Here is an 18,287-nt window from a genome sequence, read left to right on the forward strand (position 1 = left end):
ATAATAATCAAAATAAACGCAGCGACACACACATAATGGCACCTTTTCAGGAGGATTTGTTTTGGGCCGCAGTATAGTGCCGAACTGTTGGAGGGTTATTTAAAACTTAGTTTCGTCATAGTGCACAATAGCGTTGAGCAATGTCCCGAAAACCTTATTATTGTGGCAGACATCACCGATATGTGAGGCATTTACCATGTTAATCATAACCGTTGACATTTAAGCCCACAAGTGTGAGACAACACCATCCTGCTTAGAGACTAATCTGAGAAAGAAGGATGATGTAAACAGGGAGCCATGACTGCAGAGGCATCTCACTTGAGCACCCTGAGCAATAATGTTGTAGTTTATGAAAAGGATTTCACTTTTGAACCACTTTAATACAGCAATTGCCATGAAATAGCAAGAGATCCTGTAGAAGCTGCTCTATGTTGATATATAGTCATCAAATGCCACTGAATCAACAGTTAGATGTAACCAAGACGTAGATGATGCTTAGATGTCTTTTAACCCTACAAATCAAGAAGAGAAGTCAACTTTTACAATTTCATAAATTACAGACTTTTCTTTATTGTGTCATCTAGTGTTTTAGACGACATCAAATACATTTTGAACCTGTGATTCCCTAAAATACCACATTGTTGATAGTGTAATTGGGAACCGTGCTGACACCTCCTCTGGTTGTGTCCTCAGGGAGGCCGTAAACAGCAGCTGGTCAGCCAATCAGGGCGACTCGGCCAGCTCCAGCGATGAGACTTCTTCGGCCAACGGTGACAGTCTGTTCTCCATGTTTTCTGGGCCGGACCTCGTAGCGGCAGTTAAACAAAGGCGGTGAGTCCCAAACTCATCCACTGGCTTGGATTTTTCTCGTGCTCTTCAGTCAGCCCAGCTTTACCATTGAAGGCTGCACTGATAATGATCATACAATTATGATTAACTGAATGTCTTTGGTTGAGATTTCACACTCAAACGCAATATTAAATAGTGATCGTCTCCTCTCCCCCGCGTGGGCCCACCCCCTCCCAATCCCATTTTGCTACACAGTTGTTAATAGTTGTGGCTGATGTGACTCAATCTAAATTTCTCTGTTCTCAGAAAACACAGCTGTGGTGAGCCAGAGGTGTGCACCCTGCCCTCACCACCACTCCATCACATGTGCGATGATAACCAGGTAAAGTATGACACACCCCCCTCCCCCAGCATTTCTTTTAACCAGTGTTGACACTTTGCAAACTACTCGTGGGGAGACATTTTTATTATTATTTATTTTTTTGCCATCAAGAAAACATTGGGATGTTTGTCCTAATTTGAAGGGATTGGTCAAATCTTGTTGTGACTCTTTGATCGGTTATTGACCTTGTCAACTTGGCTAATGGGTCCACTGTGTTCCACAGGACAGCAAAACTAAAACCTGGCCTCCCAAAGCGCCGTGGCAGCACTCCACCCACACAAACACCATGCCCAATCCCAGCTCTTCCTTGTACCAGATGAACATCCCCCCTTCCTCCCAGTGGAGCGACTCCATGCAGATCCTGCAGTCTCCTGTGTGGTCCACGGCCAGCGACTGCTCCCCTTCCACTGGCATCTCCTCTGGTTTTCCCTTCACCCAGCAGCAGCAGCAGCAGCAGCAGCAACAGCAACACAAACCCATGACCAAGGGCTTTAAATCCTTCCCCCTCAAACATGAGCACAGGCCCTCCTACCTTCACCAGTACTGATCAGTCTAATGTCGAGCGAGTCCACGGTGAAGTGCCACCGAGAGCCTGTAGCTCTGTGACATGAGCCACTGAGTGGGCCGAGCTGCAGCCATTACAGTCCACACCCACTGAATTGGAAGATTTCAAAGCCTCAGAGGCAAAAAGAGGCAAAATTAAGTACACACTGGCTCAACATTTTTGTATCTATATTTTTCCATGTCAAACATCCCCATTTGAAAAGGAGACGTATTTTGGAAGTTTTTTTTTTTTTTTTAACAACGACAGGTGCATGTGTCACGCAGGCAGCAGTTAGTCTTGTGGTCGTTTCTCTGTCTGTTTGAGCTGACGTCTCCTCAGACACGAGCTGGAGACGTGTGTGTGTGTGTGTGTGTGTGTGTGTGTGTGTGTGTGTGTGTGTGTGTGTGTGTGTGTGTGTGTGTGTGTGTGTGTGTGTGTGTGTGTGTGTGTGTGTGTGTGTGTGTGTGTGTGTGTGTGTGTGTGTGTGTGTGTGTGTGTGTGTGTGTGTGTGTGTGTGTGTGTGTGTGTGTGTGTGTATTTCAAGGGGGGCAGAGGCTTGAAATGCTCTCATTTTGCCCATAATAAATATACTGTGTCTACATAGCTGTAACTGCCCAATCTCACGCAAGATGACTCAGAACACAGCTACCATCTACTGTTTTCATAGCTTGTAAAATACTGAAGTTGATATATAAATATTTAGTTCTTTTTATTAAGAGGCTTTGAGCAGGCTCAGCATAAATATAGTAAGTCACTGCAGAGGTGTAATTTGAGAGAAATACACTACTTTTTTCAAACAACTGACCAGAGTTAAGAATTATAGCAGTAACTATGTGCCATGTTGGTATTGATAGCACTTGCAGAATATTATTCCCAACCAAAGCGTTGTTCAGAAGATGAATGGTGCTGAAGAGATACGAGGCGGTCTGAGATTATTGAGAACCAGTGAAGTTGCACACCCTATTGGATGAGAGCATTAGGGAACATCTTCGCACCCAGAAGCGCAGTCATTTCCTCCTCTCTAATTGGCAGTTGTTTGCTCCAGATTGACACTAACTCCCATAAACCTAACTTTAGTTCCGTTTAATAATACAATATTTTTCTTGTACAATTATTGACAGTATTAATCTTATTTTTGTATTTTCTTACATGTTATACCATTACTGTATGTTAGTATTCTTGTAGGCATATTACATAAAACATTATTTTCCACCTCCCAATATGTGAAAAAGCACATTTCTTTCCTACAGAGTTGAACTACACCATCTATCTATAAAAGTTACCAAATATGCCATGCTAAACACTAAAACATTGTGTGTTTAGGGTGTTTTCGAGCCCTTGTTTCTTCGGTTTCTATGGCAATGGGCTGTATTTAAAAAGCCCAGAATGTTATCTTTTTGTGATGTTTGCGGATGCCAATGTTGCCTGTATTTATGAAATGACACCATGTTTTCAGAAAACTAACATACTTAACATGTTTACAGAGAATTTGTTTGCTGTATATACATATAAATATATATCTTTTTATAGTTAATGTGCTTTGCACAATCAAGCTATAGGGTTTGTTGCTTTTTTTTGTCTGTGTTATCTCCCTAACTGTTGCAGCCTTTTTTAAAGACATAATTACAGACCTTGGACTGTAACTGTTAGCTTCTCAGCTGTGTCAAATGGTTTACTAGTGGCTTCTACAAAATAAAAAAAAATATAAAAAAAAACATGTTGCCCTGATAAAAGATATGAAGGGGGACTGCTTGGCTTATGTTGCTTATTGTTCTCTTGAGCTGGCAACTGAAACTTTCCAAGTGTACCAGCAATGCAAAAAATGAATAAAAATGACTAGCAATTCAAAATGCTGTCCTTGTAGTTTATCTGCTTAAAAGCTTCTCACTTTTCTCCTTGAATGTTTATCTTTAAACTGTCTTCAGCTCCTGCTGGAAACATTTGAGCATCCTGTGACCTGATACAATAATACAATATATGGATACAATCTGGTCTCTGGACACAGTAATTTCAGAAACTGACCCCAAGAGAAATTTTCAAAAATAGAAAAAGTTTTAATATACAATTCATACTAAAAATGACATTTTGAATTCACAGAATTTTTCCTTCTTCTTCACATAATAGACCTTCAATATAGCATTACTGAGCTGAAGTACCAGTGGTCCTTGGTATGGGTAATATTACTGAAAACGATTAGTTTTAATAAATATATTTTCTTGTGATGTAAAATCGTTCCCAACCACATGGTCAAATATTTGACACCCCATCCCAGCTGCGCTGACAGAAGCTGCCATCATCATGTCCCTCCATGCCCATTCCCAGTTGATGTTGAGGTTTCATTAGATGTAGACTGTAAATAGAAACAATAACAGAGTATTAGGAATAGGCAACGAGTCGAGGGGACGCTACCGATTACAGTATTACTGCAGTTAGGGCTGGGCGATATGGAGAAAATCAGATCTCACGATATTCTTGACCAAATACCTCTATCGATATTGCGGTGATATTCTAGCGTTGACAATTGGTGTTTTAACAAAATATCTCCACACTTAGATTTTAGATAAATAATCATCAGTAATGTTGACATAATGTCTGAGTGGGGAAAAGGCAAATAATAGAACAGCTAGGACAGTCTGGTAAGTTCAGAAAAGTACATCACTTTACTGTAATGCAGCCTTTAAAACCAGGAAAAGACAACACTTATGTCATATCACAATATCCAAAATCTAAGACAATATCTAGTCTCATATCACGATATCGATATAAGCCCTAACTGCAGTAATTACTCGTTGATTGTGCGATCTGTCTTTACATTTGAGGCGGGCAGCGTGCTGTCTGGGCTGGCATCAGCTATGGTTGCCAAATATACGATGTTGCGGTGCAGGATCTGTTGGTATCTGTTGGAAAAAGAAGAAAAACATCCGCTGAAGTAGCCCCCCCTCAAAAAAAGAGACGCGCATCAGCACGAATCACACCACTCGACAGTGTGCAGACAAATGCTGCATTACTGTGCTAACCACTACGCATAAACGTTAGCTAAGTTGGTGGCAGGGCACCGAGGCTTGTTTTAACTTACTGTACACATTCAACTGCTCGTCCTTTCTGCATGTACTCGGTGATGCATCGTATTAACTGGTCGTTTTCATCCAGCAACTGGGAGGACAGACAAAACAAAAGATGAACCGACCTGACTAACACAGCAGCTAGCTAAATGTCGATTTAAGCAGACGTTAGCCATTCTTGGGAACAATAAAGCCACTGTGTGCAACAGCAACTATTTAACAGATGCAAGTACAGAACTCAATTACGGTTGGTATTTAGCATGAATGGAGCCTAAGTGTAAACAAAGAGTGAAGTAAACTAATGTTGGTGAACAAGTCAGCTAGCGGCTAGCTAGCTAACTGCTATAGCTCGCACCCTAGCTAGCTAGCTAGGTGAATGTACGGTGATATAGCTGGCTAAGCTAACAGCTGCCGTTAGTTAGCTGGCGGCTTCGTTTAATATCCGTTACTTGTGTCTTACCCTCTGTATTGTTTCTTGGTTAATTTTCGCCTTTCCTCGGAGTTTCTTTGGCACAAAAACAATCGACATTTTGTGTAGTCGCGGTTGGTTTGCCACTTGTTTACGTTCAAAACAAGAACGCTCCTTCTAGCTACATCACTTTGTCTTCTTCTTTGATTGTATTGATCGACGACCATGTCATTCTTGTTGTACTACCGCCATCTTCCGGAGAGCTGTAGTCTAGCAATCCTGAACTAAAAAAGTACTATTTTCTGTTAACCCGGCGCGTTTCCGACATTGGAGCTTATATATTATCTATGCATTGGAGGCCTTTATTAAATACAGCTCGATTCCTTTCAAATATCGGTAGTTCGTGGTCCAGCTGTGACGTAATTGATGTATAGATATGGTCCTTGATAAAGAGCCGTGATACTATAAGCTCTCAATCTCAATCTCTCAAGTTTAGACCCCAAAGCCGTTGTTGCATGGTCTGGGTGAATACTCGATTCTGATTGGCTGCAGGGTGGAGTTCTGGTGAAACTGACTGAAACTACTGTTCTAAATGAACGCGCCACATTAAAACATTTAAACAAAAAGGAAATGTGAATCTGTTCATTTTAACACTGAGGTGCTTCAGTGCAGGACGTCTGTCAGCACCGAGACTGTATATATGTCAATGGACTGTACGCCAGATTGAAAAAGCTACCTACATTTTTTCCGATTGTTAAACGCAAAGACGTTTGCTTCATAGTTTTTAAGCTTTGACATCCTCCTGAGGAGACAGTGAATGGATACTGTACTTTATATTTCATTTACATATAAACCATCAAGTAATACTTTGGTAAATTTGTGTAAATTGTTTAAATATTTAATTAAATTGACCTGATTTCATTAGTGATAAACCTTTGACATGTTACAGCCATCGTGTGAAGGAGTAGGGACAGTGCAGCCCTTATTGGTATTAATTACGCCTGTGGTTTTCTTATGACATGTCAAACTATCTGACGTGAAACAGGGACTAAACTGTATATTATTAAATCATATATGATGTAATCATTCAGATTTGACTTTTGACTGTTTCTCAAACTAAATTGGAAATAAGTGGTAGTAAATAAGTAATAATAGATGGTTATACATGTATGGCCACACAATCAAAAATATTTTTTCTGATTTATATTAAATAAAATAAAGAGATGCAGTAAATAAGCTCTATGCTTTAAATGGGTCTGAGAATGATGACACTAAGGGATTATGTGGAGAAGTGTACCTTGACTAAAATGTTACTGTAGGGCGTTGCAGGTCTTATTACATTTAAAGCAGTCTTCTTGTCTGCTGAAGGCCACTGTATGAATGCACAATTTGTATTCAAAAACAGGCTATTTCAACAACTAATAAACACAAATAAAAGAGGCTCAGAGATATGCATTGCAGAATAAGTAAATGTGGATTACAAAAAAAAAAAAAAAAAAAAAAAGACATGGATATTGTACAACTCTTTATTTTACATAAAAACTTAATTTTGCTGATATTCTCATGAAAACAATTCCTGGTTTACAATTCCAGTGACTGGAAAGAGTAACAAACATATGAAAACATGTCAGTTTGTAATACTTTTTGTCTCAAATTCCATCTTGCTGGTTATTGCGAAAAGCCCACCTCAAGTGATGGTTCCTACGGCTATCATGCAGTGATCAGCAACCCGTGCGATATCCAGTTAAAGAGCACATTTTCAACTGGGTTGCTTTGTTCTAAAACAACCACAGCTACTGAGAAGGATCTAGACTTGTAGTGCTATCAATATTTTTGTCGACTTTTAAGTTTAAGTTAAAGGGAGAGCTATAAAAATTCACCACTCTGAAGGCACTCCCTATAGTACGAACAAATCAGAGCCAAAAAGACAAAAATATCCTCCCCCTAAACAAACTGGCACCACATCCAGGTCATGTCCCTTTGTTCGCAAGTTGGTAAAAAAAAATAATTCAACCCAGAGAACTATACCATTGACAACAATGCAACAAAAAAACGCTACAAACAAGCCAGAGGGCTGATATCTATCAGACATTTTGAACATATGTTTTAAGACTGTATCATCATTCAATCATAAACAAGATTTCCCATTTTCAGTAAACAATCCTTACAGCACTGCAAGCACACTTTTGCAGCCAACAGTGGAAAAAAACAATGGTGATGACCCAACTGTAACACGAGTCAAAGGATGCTCATAACAAAAGAACATGCATTAACGGATGGCTCAGTATGTTTTGGACACAGAATGGTAGATTTGAGGTACTAAAATGAGAAACCATGTACTTAAGGGGCTGACAATTATTTATTTTTTTCTCAACCAAATGCTCACTTTTCTTTTTGGCAAAATAGCAGAGCTTTAAAAAAAAAAAATAAATAAAAAAAATCCAAATCTAGCTTGTTCAAGGCCATTCTGACTGCAGGTTTTAACTGAATACACTCAAGGCTTATCCTTTCCTATGAACTTATTAATGGCAATAGTAATGATGTTCCTCTTTCACAGACACAAATCATGGGAATGCTCCTTGTTTAGTCAACTATATAAAAAACAGACCCGATCAAAAGTCAACTATATAAAAACAGAGCCGATCATAAACAATCTACCGTCAACATAATGTTTCTAAAGCTAATGCCGTAAACCCCATTAAATCAATCAAATGGCTAGTTTGTATTGAGCGCCTGCATTAGCCCCTGATCAGACAGAGCGCGTTTTAGCACCTTAGGGCAGCTTTTTGTACCTCGCATTTTTGAGTGCCCTGAACGCCTAAAGTTGAAGAAAAATTTCAATTCAGCAAAAAAAAAAAAAAAAAAAGTGCCCGACGTCATTTCACTTCAAAGCAAAAGTAATGGTCGGCTGAGGACAGGCGATTCGCTGTTTGCCTAGCAAGATTAACACAAAGACGCGACTAGCTATCACGTTGTCTGATCGGGGCGTCTTCCAACAGAAAAGGCAGTGCGGTGCGCCTCGCGTTTTGCAACCTGCAAATGCGCTCAGTCTGATCGGGGCTTTAGGCTGCCGCCATTAACAAGCACACAGTTCCAGCCACAAACCTAAAGCAGAAACGTATAATTCATCTGATGTGGGAGGATTAAGGGGTCAAACTATGATCTACGCGATTCTAAATACGGAATGCACATTTCTAAATACTACAAGTGAGTCTGTCTGGTGAGCCACAATTTGCTGGAGGGGGCACCAAGTTGAAGATGAGATAGATATACATTCATTACAATATTCAGTTCAGATTTTTGTTTCTTTCAGCTGGCTTTGATCTCACTACTTCATTGAGAATAAATGGATGTCCAATAAAAAAAGGTTTCCTGCAAACTGGGTAAAAAATACTGAACACATGGCAGCCAAGCTAAGCAAGTCTGAGCAGAGGAAACTACGGCGCAACAGGCAAAGCCGGGACTTTTGGTGCCGACATACGTCATAAGATCAAAAACTGAAATAAAATAAAAAATAAAGCTATTGATCACATGGACTGCGATCCACTCACAGTATCAGTGGGCGTTTCTGCATACAGCTTTCAATATCAAAGACAATTTCAGTAAGAAATAAACTTGACTGATGCAAAAATACAGACTTACTCCAAAGCAAGGTATTTACACATGTTCTAGTCCATCTGATGACTGCTTGTCAAACAAAATAAATGCCTGGGGCAAAAATAATAAAAAAATAGCCTAATTCTCGAGGTGGAGAAAAGGGAGCTGCACTCTCACCCCCTGATGTAAAGCAGTCGGCCCTGGTGCTGGTGACTGAGAGGGTGACTTCATTCTTTTTGTCAAATATTGAGACCAAAGATTTCTTCAACAGGAATAATTTCATGATGAGGGGCTAAAATTATTTGAGGATCCATCAATGCAGTACTATGCAGCCACCTTGTTGTCCTTCTGGGGGAGAAACAAAAGTTTAGAACAGCCATAAATTGTTATAAAAACATATTTTTTTCTAAACACTGCACTTGAATAATACTTCAAAATATTTTTTTGTGATATCTGAGCTCCTAAAGATGATAGATTTACCCTGTATTCAAAATCAGAGAACTCCCGGCCTCCTCTGCCACCTCTGAATCCGCCTCTGAAGCCAGGCGGGGGACCCCGGGGTGGCCCGAAGGAACCTCTGCTCAGTGGTCGCCCTCGGCCTCCGCGGGGCCCCATGAAGCCTCGGCCACGGAAGCCTCCTCTTCCTCGGTTGTGCCTCAGAGGAATGCCGAATGTCTCAGCATTCATCCGTCTCTCTTCCGCCCAGGTTGTCCTTCGCTCCCTGACACACAAAGACCGATCAGGAGCCGTCTTTTTGGGTAACAAACATATAGTACCGCTACAAATAATATTGATGTAAAGGGGAGGCACCACAGGCTGAACATTTTAATTTTGGCTTGCAATTTGAACATATTATGCATTTAAATATTTAAGATACTTAGAAAATAACAATCAAAAACAATCACAAATTGGTGTATCACTATGGAAAACTCCGTTCCAATCTGCAGTAAGAAGTCAGTCTGTGTTGCTGCTTCACCAATGTACAGGACCTAAGCAGCACACTGAGCAATTTGATTTAACATTCAGTGAGGCTTTGTCATTCACTCAACTGACAACTAACGATGCTCAGCGTCTTTATGTGTACTTTAGGTTATGTGGTATGTTACATTGAGTAGTTTTGTAGTTAACAAAAATCCCAATATGTAAACTCGTCCCCTCTGCGTTTGTGTAATAAATAAATAAATAGTCTTGATAGAAAACCAAATAAATACAACCCAATAAGTGATGGTGATTCCTGCCTCATTCCATAAAACTGCACAACAATTCACAGCTGTGTGTGAAATAACTATCTCTTACTACAATATTGCACTATTATGCTACTTGCACACTGGTCACTTCATATTTAATATACTTTTTTTATTTTGTGATATATACACACTATGTATGTAGGTTGTACATTTTATTCTACATGTGTGTGTGTACACACACATTCATCCAAGTATATTTTTCAGTAGTTCTGGCATTTTTTTTATCTTTGCCATCTTATTTTATATCTTATTATTTCTAGTATATTTCTGAGCGCGAGTAGGTGTGTGCATGTCCTTGGTAACTTGCTTCGTGCTGCTTGTAACAGTAATTTCTCAATTTGGGATTAATAAAGTCCATCCATCCATCCATCGTATCGCATGCATCTTCATAACATGAATGTTTTGGTCATATTCACCTAAGGTGCCTCCTTCAACACAGCTAAGAAAATATGTGACTTACCTTGAAAATCCTCTTTCTCCTCCTTTACTAAAAGACATAAAAACAAATGTATTTTAGTGTATTAATGGAATACAATTCCCACTTTTAAATAAATGTGTTCTGATCACTGTATAAAAATGATCATGAGTTTAGAGAATATTTCACACGGATACCATTCAGACTGACATTAACAGTGAAATAGAGACCCAATTTAATTCAATACAGCTCTAACGGAGGAAAAAGAAATGGCAGTCTGGCAAAAGGTGGATCCTCACTCAACTTTGTTGCAGCACAACCATTATCTGGCTAAACACTGTGTGCCAATCACACGTTTAAATGCCTGTCCAGTTAGAATAAAATCAGGTGGCAAATAATGTGCTAATTCTACAGTTTAACTTTGAGACAAAAGCAAACAACTGATCCCAGGACAGCTTTCTAGGTGACTTTCCAGAGTTGTAAAACCTGATGAGCCTTCAAACTGGACAACCTGGTTCGTATTTAATCTTTTTTCGGATAACAGCATTAAGCATAAAGCACAGCCTTAAGCGTTAGCAGTTGGCATCAGAATTGCTCCTATCAGAATAGTTTTTGGTTCGTATAAAAAAAACAAAACAATGAATTGAGTCCTACAATTGCACAACAATTTGAAGTGTGGACATATTGAGGTACCTTAAGTCATCAGCAGACAGGTTATCAAAGAAGGACTTGGACTTGTCATAGTAAGTGTTTATCACAGCCTCCTCCTCCTCGTTGGCCACCTCATTGGCTGCATGTTCTGACTCGGCAGCTTCTTCTCCATTCAGCGCCTTTTCAGTCTTGTCATCTGTGGTTGGAAGACATGTTGTAAAACATTAAGCACTTTAAATACTGAGTGACCTAACAACAATGAGGTAACCATCCAGGGTGAGAAAATACCTAAAAATTATGCTGGGATTAGACAATTACATCAAAGATGCTAAAATATTTTACTTCTGCCATAGATTTTCTTCTGGTTGCAACACTGTTTTCTTGGGTTTTCACTGGGAAAATGGTCCATCCAACTGTCTTGCGCAATTGCACCCTTAGTATTGGGCTTTCTAGAAGTGATGATTTACTCCCACATTTTGGATGTGTGCTGTCTCAAACAGTGCTTCTGTGTTTTAGATGGAACGGATGAAAAATGCCCAGCACTTGTGAGATGTAACTTGCAGTGTTGGTTTTTCAACTCGTAGCTGGTTGTAAGTGTCACGTCACGAGAAAATGTCAATCGGATCGAATGTCAAAAGCTGAAGACGGACATTTCCTGGCAGGTTTGCCATCGTTGCCCTATAGGAATCAAGTGTTTTGAGGCCGTACCTTTCAGTTTGAGCTTGTTCTGGAGCTCTTTATCGATCTCATCTTTGTTGAACTGGGCGTTGGCAGTCTCAAAGTCAAAGTCCTCTTCAAACTTCATGGCACCATCCCTACGTACGTTCACTGTACCTCTGCTGCGGTTTCCTCGCCCGCGGCCACGGCGGGGGATCTGAGCCCCAGCTGAGAAATGAACAGGTGAAAACTGAAATCCAGCAATGCTCCAACAAGCAACATCTAGGCCTACACTGCAGTCAAACATATTGGGACAGTGTTACGCTAGCTTTACACTACAGCACAATGTATTCAAAATGAAACCAAGCCTTAGAGATTTAGATGCTTTAATTTGAGGATGTTAACATCCATATCAAATAGTGTCGGACCTGCAGCCATTCCAATAAATCACCCCCCTATATGTGCCAAAGTTAAACTAAAAAAACTAAACAGTAAGTCATCAAGAAGTCATAATATTTGGTTGTGAATCTTCTTTCAGTTAGTGACTGGCTGTAGTCTACAACCCGTAGACATCAGACTCCTGATGGCTTTCCTGGTAATGTTCGGCCACACCTCCAAACACCTTTAAAGCTGACGGTCAGCACTTTAACCTCGTTGTTCCGTCACATTCAATCCAATGTGTTAGACTACAGAAACCGACAGGTGAAAAACACATCACCTAGGGGTGGAACGGTACACACAAGTCACGGTTTGGTACAATAGAGGGAAAAGCAAAACAAATGCAGAAGGCACTTTTTTTTTTTATTGTGCATGTCTCAGGCTGTACCACCTAGTGTCATACAGTCTTTCCCCTGAGCTAACTGCAACAGCCTGAAGTATGTAAAGTAAGATGTAAACAATGAGTAGCCCACATCATCTCCAGACTCCATCTGTAACTAGTAAACAAAATAAGACAATCAGCTATAAAACTGAAAATACAGCATTTCGTATTTATGAAAGTGCAAATTACATAGAATAATAACAACATTTCTTGCTATTAAGTGCGACAGGCATACCTTTGCCAACTGGCCACAACCTCATGTAGCTTCTCAGCTAGGGGAGTGCTTGTGTGCTGCTCATACAGGGGCGGCGTCTGTAGAACTGACGCTTTCATGTCCCACTCAGTCAATAAAATGAGCAGTCACCGTGAGATAGCTTTCCGTAGCACGACAAGGGAGGAGAAGTTGGACAGTTTCTTTTGTCTCGTTCCAGTGATTGGCACATCTGAATGATGCCGTCGGATATGCGGTAGCATGTTAGATGTAACTCCACTCACATACCCAACAACTGCTGAACAAAGCCGACTTATCCACCACTCTCTCGCCTGTACTACTGTAACTGAGTGGGAAACCAAAGTTTTCCCAAACTTGCCATCTTAAAGAGGCCGATGGGCCATAGGCCAGGCTACTCGCCATAGTGCTGCTAGCTCCGACTCACTCACTGGACCGTCGACATATAGGTGGAGCTCGGGAGCTTCAGAGCTAAGGGGGGGCTACAGATTAGGCGTCCCTAAAGAAATGCGTAACTAACAGTACATCCGCATTACATTAATTAATTTGCACGCTTTATGTATTTTTATACCGTGTAAATTCACGTACTGAACCGAGACACCCGTACCGTTTCAATACGAATTGTTCTGTCCATAAATTAAAATTACTACTACTAACACTAATGAAAACAAATATTTTAGTGCATGTAAAATAGTGTGTTAATAACTACATACCAGCTTGACGCTTGTTGGGGTCTCGGTTTTCAAGAGCAGCTTTTTCATGATCTGGCTGGGACACCTTGTGGACCTCAGGAGCTGAACAGCAAAAAGACCATTTACCATCAATTGAACTCAAGGTAAAGTGGTGAGGCTCTAACAAATGCCGCTCTCTCATGCATTTTGTGAAGCACTTTGTAACCTTGTTTAGATAAGTGCTATACAATGGGTTATTATCTACATGCATTAGCACAGAATGGCAACTTGATAAAATATGCTGACTACTTCAGACATGACATAGATCTAGCAAACTTTTATAGTTGTGGAAATGAACCATGATAAGGCCATGTATCTTCACCCTTTCTCTGCTCCAGGAGGTCTGGGGGCTTCTGGCTGCCAGCGCTGCTGCTGGTGGGTCTGGGAGCTGCCGCCCCCGTCTGACTCCTCTGTCCTACAGGTGCAGGCGGTGCTGGGGCAGCCGATGGTGGGGCCTTCACTGCCTGCTCCAGGGTTGGACGTTTGGTTAAAGAGTCCAGCTGGGGGCTGGTGCGCCCTGCAGAAAACAGCGGAGTGAGATTCAAACTATAGGATTTTCTTACAAGCAGGGGCAGCAGAGTTTATCTTGCAGCAGCTGACAGAGGCAATGACAGTTTGGGGATACACTTAATGTTGAGTAATACAACATGACATTCAACATGACGTATATGTGGCAAAATACCTGGAAATTAAATACTGTAACTCTGACCAGGAAGGTTCTTCCATTATATTGGAAATGAACAACACTGACATCTAATATTTACTAATATGCCAACGTATGTAATGTCTAATATGTCAATGTATTTGTAAAGCAATCAAATAGTTTGACAACAAAGACGGAAACGCAATATATATATTTAGAAATAAACCCCTGCCATGAATGTCAGCCCCCTTTAAAGCACTTTAAAATGTCCACACCTCAGTTGATTATAAATGTGTTGTATAATCGTCTCCACTAATCCCACTTCAACACATAATGGGGTTCAGGTGCACAGTAGGAAACTCAAACGATGACATGCAGCTGTGGTCTGTTCAAATAAGCAGGAATCAGGTGTTGCTCCAACATTGCCCGAGAAACCGATGCTTTGCTTGTTTGAAAATTGTTCAACTGCTTGAGTGGTCATTAAAAAGGTTTAGACAAACCATGGCAGTAAATATGAAAGACAAATCTACAGCCAAAGTCCTTTGAGCACAGAGTTAGAGCTAGGGAATATAGGCAGAATTCATATCACAATATTTTAAATATCGACACTGGAAACTGTAGAGAAAGACAGGGGACGACGGAGGGCTAATAGCTAGGCTAAAGCTAACTCCTTTGGCTAATCCTACGGTGCATTTTCCTCGCCAATATACGGCCTCTTGTGGGGAAAAAAATGGCTGAACTGCGCCTGCGGAGCACCACTCATAAATGAATTATGGACTGCAACATCACGATTTTCACGGAAAAACATGGTAAAAACAGCGGCGTTCCCACGCTACGCCCTCCGGTCTCATTTAAATCTTCTTTATCATTGGAGTTTTACAACAGCCAGCATCCACAATGTTGCATTGCTGCCACATTCTGGAACTAGTCCATTACAAGAACAAAAATCGCCTGCTTTGTCACTGGAAATAGGCAATTATCCCAGATAACAGTTTGTGTCACAAAAATAAATCCTATCGTCATGTGGAAACATGATCCATTTTCACAGCCTCCCTTTGTGGTGCATCCTGTGAATCCATGCAGTGAATAGACACTTATTTTTAACAACGCTTTACCTCCTGCTCCAGCAGATCCAAACTGCTGAGCTGCAAGGGGTGTAACACCAATCTGGCTGTATGGTGGGACAGGGGCCTTGCTGAGTGGAGCATAGGAGCCAGCCGACTGGAACGATGGTCCTGCTGCAGCATTGGAGGATCCGAGTGACGACTAGAAAAACAAATACACAGTCAATTGAAAAAAACGTGACAACACCAACTGCCAAAAACAGCACCATCACACAAATTCACACGGCGTACAAATAAACAAATTGGAGCTGGAGGTGTTGTTATTTTAACCACATTATGGTACTACTTTGGTCTCAGAAAAAAGCCAACTTCTCTGAATAAGCAAGTGTCAAAGTCCTCCGTGTCTATGCCTTTTTTTTGGGGACAACAACATCTAGACTTAGCCGTGGAACTATGTTGTTAGTTCAAATTGTTATTAGTGCAAAGTAAATTTCACTTTGAATGCAATTTAGAAGCTGAAATGTGATTGGCTATGTTCCTAACCCATTTCTTACTTTGCTTAAGATTTCTGTTTAAATTGCTTTGTCATCAGATGAAAAGCACAGGTGTAATCAATAACATTAATCAATGAGGAATTAATTCTATTTGGTGAGCCAGTTATAAAGCCCTTGCACACTGGTTGACTGGGACTCGGACCTTAAATGGAGCCATAATTAATGTTATTAGATACACCTGTGCCTTTGCTACTGTGACAAGTCAAAATGTCTGCCATGAAAAGGGTCTTTGAGCCTGAGCAACAGGTGATGATTTGATTGTGCTTCATAACAATAGCATTTTGACAAAAGTCTAAAATTGATATATTGTGGTTTTGAGTTCTCATGTTTAAATACATAAGTCAAATTTGAAGAAAATCTTTATTACTTGACACTATTTTTAAACTGCTGCGATCTTTCTAATAAAGAAAAAATAATCACACCATACTAATTATAATTGAAGTAGTGTTTGTCCATGTTGCCCATCTGTACGTTTTTGCTCTGCTTCCAAAGTTTTATTAATAGCAGTGAACATATCTAATATTATACATTTTATTTTGTGATACTACGTATGTAGGTTGTACATTTTATTCTAGACTTGTATATACACATGTAAATTCTTGTATAGTATATTTTTCAGTAGTTCTGGCTTTTTTGTAAATATTTGCAAGCTTTATTATTTCTAGTAAATTTCTTGTATATTTGGTTTGTGTGTGAGTGAGTATGTGTGTATATGTCCTTGGTAACGTGCTACATGCAACAGAGTAATTTCCCAATTTGGGATTAATAAAGTCCATCCATCCATCCATCCATCCATACCAAACTAAAAGAATACACCTTTTCCCAGCAGACATTTTGAGATGTCATTATACATCACAAGTGTCCCAGTAAATTTTGATAGCAAGCCAGCATGCACAATGCATGAACCCCAAAGAAGTTACCTTAAAAATGTCCTTAAAGCTTTCCTATGACTTAGAAAATATACAGAATATGTGACAAATGCCATTTTATAGTACAAGAATGCAATATAAATTAAGTTACCTGAACAATAGCAGGGTCCTGAGGCAGGGAGCTAGTGGCTTTGGGTGGCTCACAAACGGTAAGGTCTTTAATATCACTTCCTCTGAAGATGATGTACTCAAACACTTCCTCTCGAGGTGGAACAGGCCTTTCAGTAGGCCGGTCTTCAGTGCCGAAGGAGCGAACTGTTGAGAAAATGCACAGGATAATTAAAATGACTTTACATAATGACTTTTTAAATTGAGGCTTAGTAGGTATGTGCTTTCTGTGTAGATCCTTGCACTGGGCAATATATCCACGTTCAAAATGTATTGTCTATCACAAGAGTGATACAGTATCGTTTTTAACATAATAGTAATGCACAATTTTATTGTGAAATGTAAAATAACATATCTCATCAAGGAAATGCTCGCATTGCAACAAAAAAAGAAAGCCAGAGTTAGCCTAGAATATTATTTTTAATCCGTTTTTCCTGGCCACATATCAAATTGGCATACAACAACACAATGTAATAACCACACTAAAGTGATTTTGGAAGAATCCTCTATTACTTTACTAAACAAATTGACAGCTACTTTGTCAGGTTTAGGCTATAGGTCTCGCGTTATAACGTTAATGTATTAAAATGCGAGGTCATAATCTGAGTTCACATCATATTTATTAATGTTACAAAGTAAGTTTACACTTGCAATGATTTTGGCTTGATGAATTGGAAGGAATTAAGGCTGTATCATTTAGTATAAAAAAACTAACGTTTGGCTAAATATAACTTAGCAAATAACCTGCAATAAAAACTTTAATAAGAAATGTTTGATAGTAAAAAGATTTACTCTCTATTATACGATGTCGCACTTGGTACTCAGCAATAAGGGCCACATAATATTTAACGGTAGCCCAAAACACAAGGTAAACAAAGGACGCAGTGGTTTAACTACAGCACCACTTAGCTAGCTAGTAGCTGGCTACATAGCTAGCTAAATGCGCTGAAATTAATTACCGTTTTCCATCGTTTAACAGTTTTGTAGGCTATATTATAATTATATTATAACCCAATTTGAGTACTTAAGTCCACCTCTCGGCTACTCGACTTACCTTTAGCAAGAGCTACGGTCGAGTTTTCAGTATCAATGGTATACAAAATTCCTTCATAACGAATCTCGGCCTTGGAGATTAGGCTAATTTTGCTGCCAATGTACGGCGTCCCTCCTCCACTCATGTTTGTCCTCTGATTTTAATAACGCAGTTATTTCCACGGGATCTTTTTCTGTCAAACGAGAGGTCAGATGTGTTACTTTCAAAGTCGTAGTTTAAAGACTACATTACATGGATTGGTACGTTGCGCCGTGAGTAAAGTCTCGCTCGTTTCAGAACAGATTTTCTACCACGACATGGCCGTTTACATTTTCCTTTGCCCGCCGCTAAGGATGCTGGGAAAAAGGCTGTGCCTCATTCCACTATTAGTCACCTCCTCTTCCTCCCACTACTCCCTTTTTC

General features: G+C 40.0%; 3 protein-coding genes across 5 annotated transcripts in view; 1 reads left to right on the forward strand and 2 right to left on the reverse strand.

Annotated features, from left to right (window-relative positions):
• Positions 1-1,973, forward strand: part of garre1 (granule associated Rac and RHOG effector 1) — a 31,668-nt gene extending 29,695 nt beyond the window's left edge. For both annotated transcript variants that reach the window (XM_028582612.1, XM_028582604.1), the window contains exons 13-15: positions 694-831; positions 1,096-1,171; positions 1,395-1,973. In XM_028582612.1, the coding sequence (XP_028438413.1) occupies positions 694-831; positions 1,096-1,171; positions 1,395-1,718 (538 nt within the window). In that variant the 3' untranslated portion in view covers positions 1,719-1,973. The remainder of the gene's footprint in view (positions 1-693; positions 832-1,095; positions 1,172-1,394) is intronic.
• A 1,771-nt stretch (positions 1,974-3,744) lies between these two features.
• ss18l2 (ss18, like 2) lies at positions 3,745-5,666 on the reverse strand. Its single transcript, XM_028581455.1, has 4 exons — positions 5,238-5,666; positions 4,792-4,868; positions 4,528-4,612; positions 3,745-4,065 (listed from the first exon to the last, which is right to left on the reverse strand). Exons 1-4 carry the CDS (start codon positions 5,304-5,306, stop codon positions 4,012-4,014), a joined length of 285 nt encoding a protein of 94 aa, XP_028437256.1. The 5' UTR covers positions 5,307-5,666; the 3' UTR covers positions 3,745-4,011.
• Positions 5,667-6,698: 1,032 nt separating this feature from the next.
• lsm14ab (LSM14A mRNA processing body assembly factor b) lies at positions 6,699-18,227 on the reverse strand. 2 transcript variants are annotated; one of them, XM_028580392.1, is made up of 10 exons: positions 17,886-18,227; positions 16,815-16,978; positions 15,292-15,442; positions 13,856-14,050; positions 13,516-13,596; positions 11,805-11,981; positions 11,139-11,292; positions 10,491-10,517; positions 9,264-9,504; positions 6,699-9,128 (listed from the first exon to the last, which is right to left on the reverse strand). In XM_028580392.1, exons 1-10 carry the CDS (start codon positions 18,007-18,009, stop codon positions 9,108-9,110), a joined length of 1,335 nt encoding a protein of 444 aa, XP_028436193.1. In that variant the 5' UTR covers positions 18,010-18,227; the 3' UTR covers positions 6,699-9,107. The 2 variants fall into 2 exon arrangements, with proteins under 2 accessions (XP_028436193.1, XP_028436185.1); XM_028580384.1 differs by having other exon boundaries at positions 6,699-9,131.
• Positions 18,228-18,287: the final 60 nt, after the last annotated feature.

The sequence above is a fragment of the Perca flavescens genome, chromosome 1 (assembly GCF_004354835.1).
Source record: "Perca flavescens isolate YP-PL-M2 chromosome 1, PFLA_1.0, whole genome shotgun sequence".
Lineage (NCBI taxonomy): Eukaryota > Metazoa > Chordata > Actinopteri > Perciformes > Percidae > Perca > Perca flavescens.

Coding starts and splice junctions, on each gene's coding strand:
- lsm14ab (XM_028580384.1), bottom strand. CDS start 18,009: ATGAGTGGAGGAGGGACGCCGTACATTGGCAGCAAAATTAGCCTAATC. Junction 13,597..13,855: donor CCTCCTGGAGCAGAGAAAGG/GTGAAGATACAT, acceptor TTTGCTGTTCAG/CTCCTGAGGTCCACAAGGTG. Junction 11,293..11,804: donor GAACAAGCTCAAACTGAAAG/GTACGGCCTCAA, acceptor TTCCAACCACAG/ATGACAAGACTGAAAAGGCG.
- ss18l2 (XM_028581455.1), bottom strand. CDS start 5,306: ATGTCGATTGTTTTTGTGCCAAAGAAACTCCGAGGAAAGGCGAAAATT. Junction 4,869..5,237: donor ACCAAGAAACAATACAGAGG/GTAAGACACAAG, acceptor CTGTCCTCCCAG/TTGCTGGATGAAAACGACCA. Junction 4,613..4,791: donor CGAGCAGTTGAATGTGTACA/GTAAGTTAAAAC, acceptor TTTTTCCAACAG/ATACCAACAGATCCTGCACC.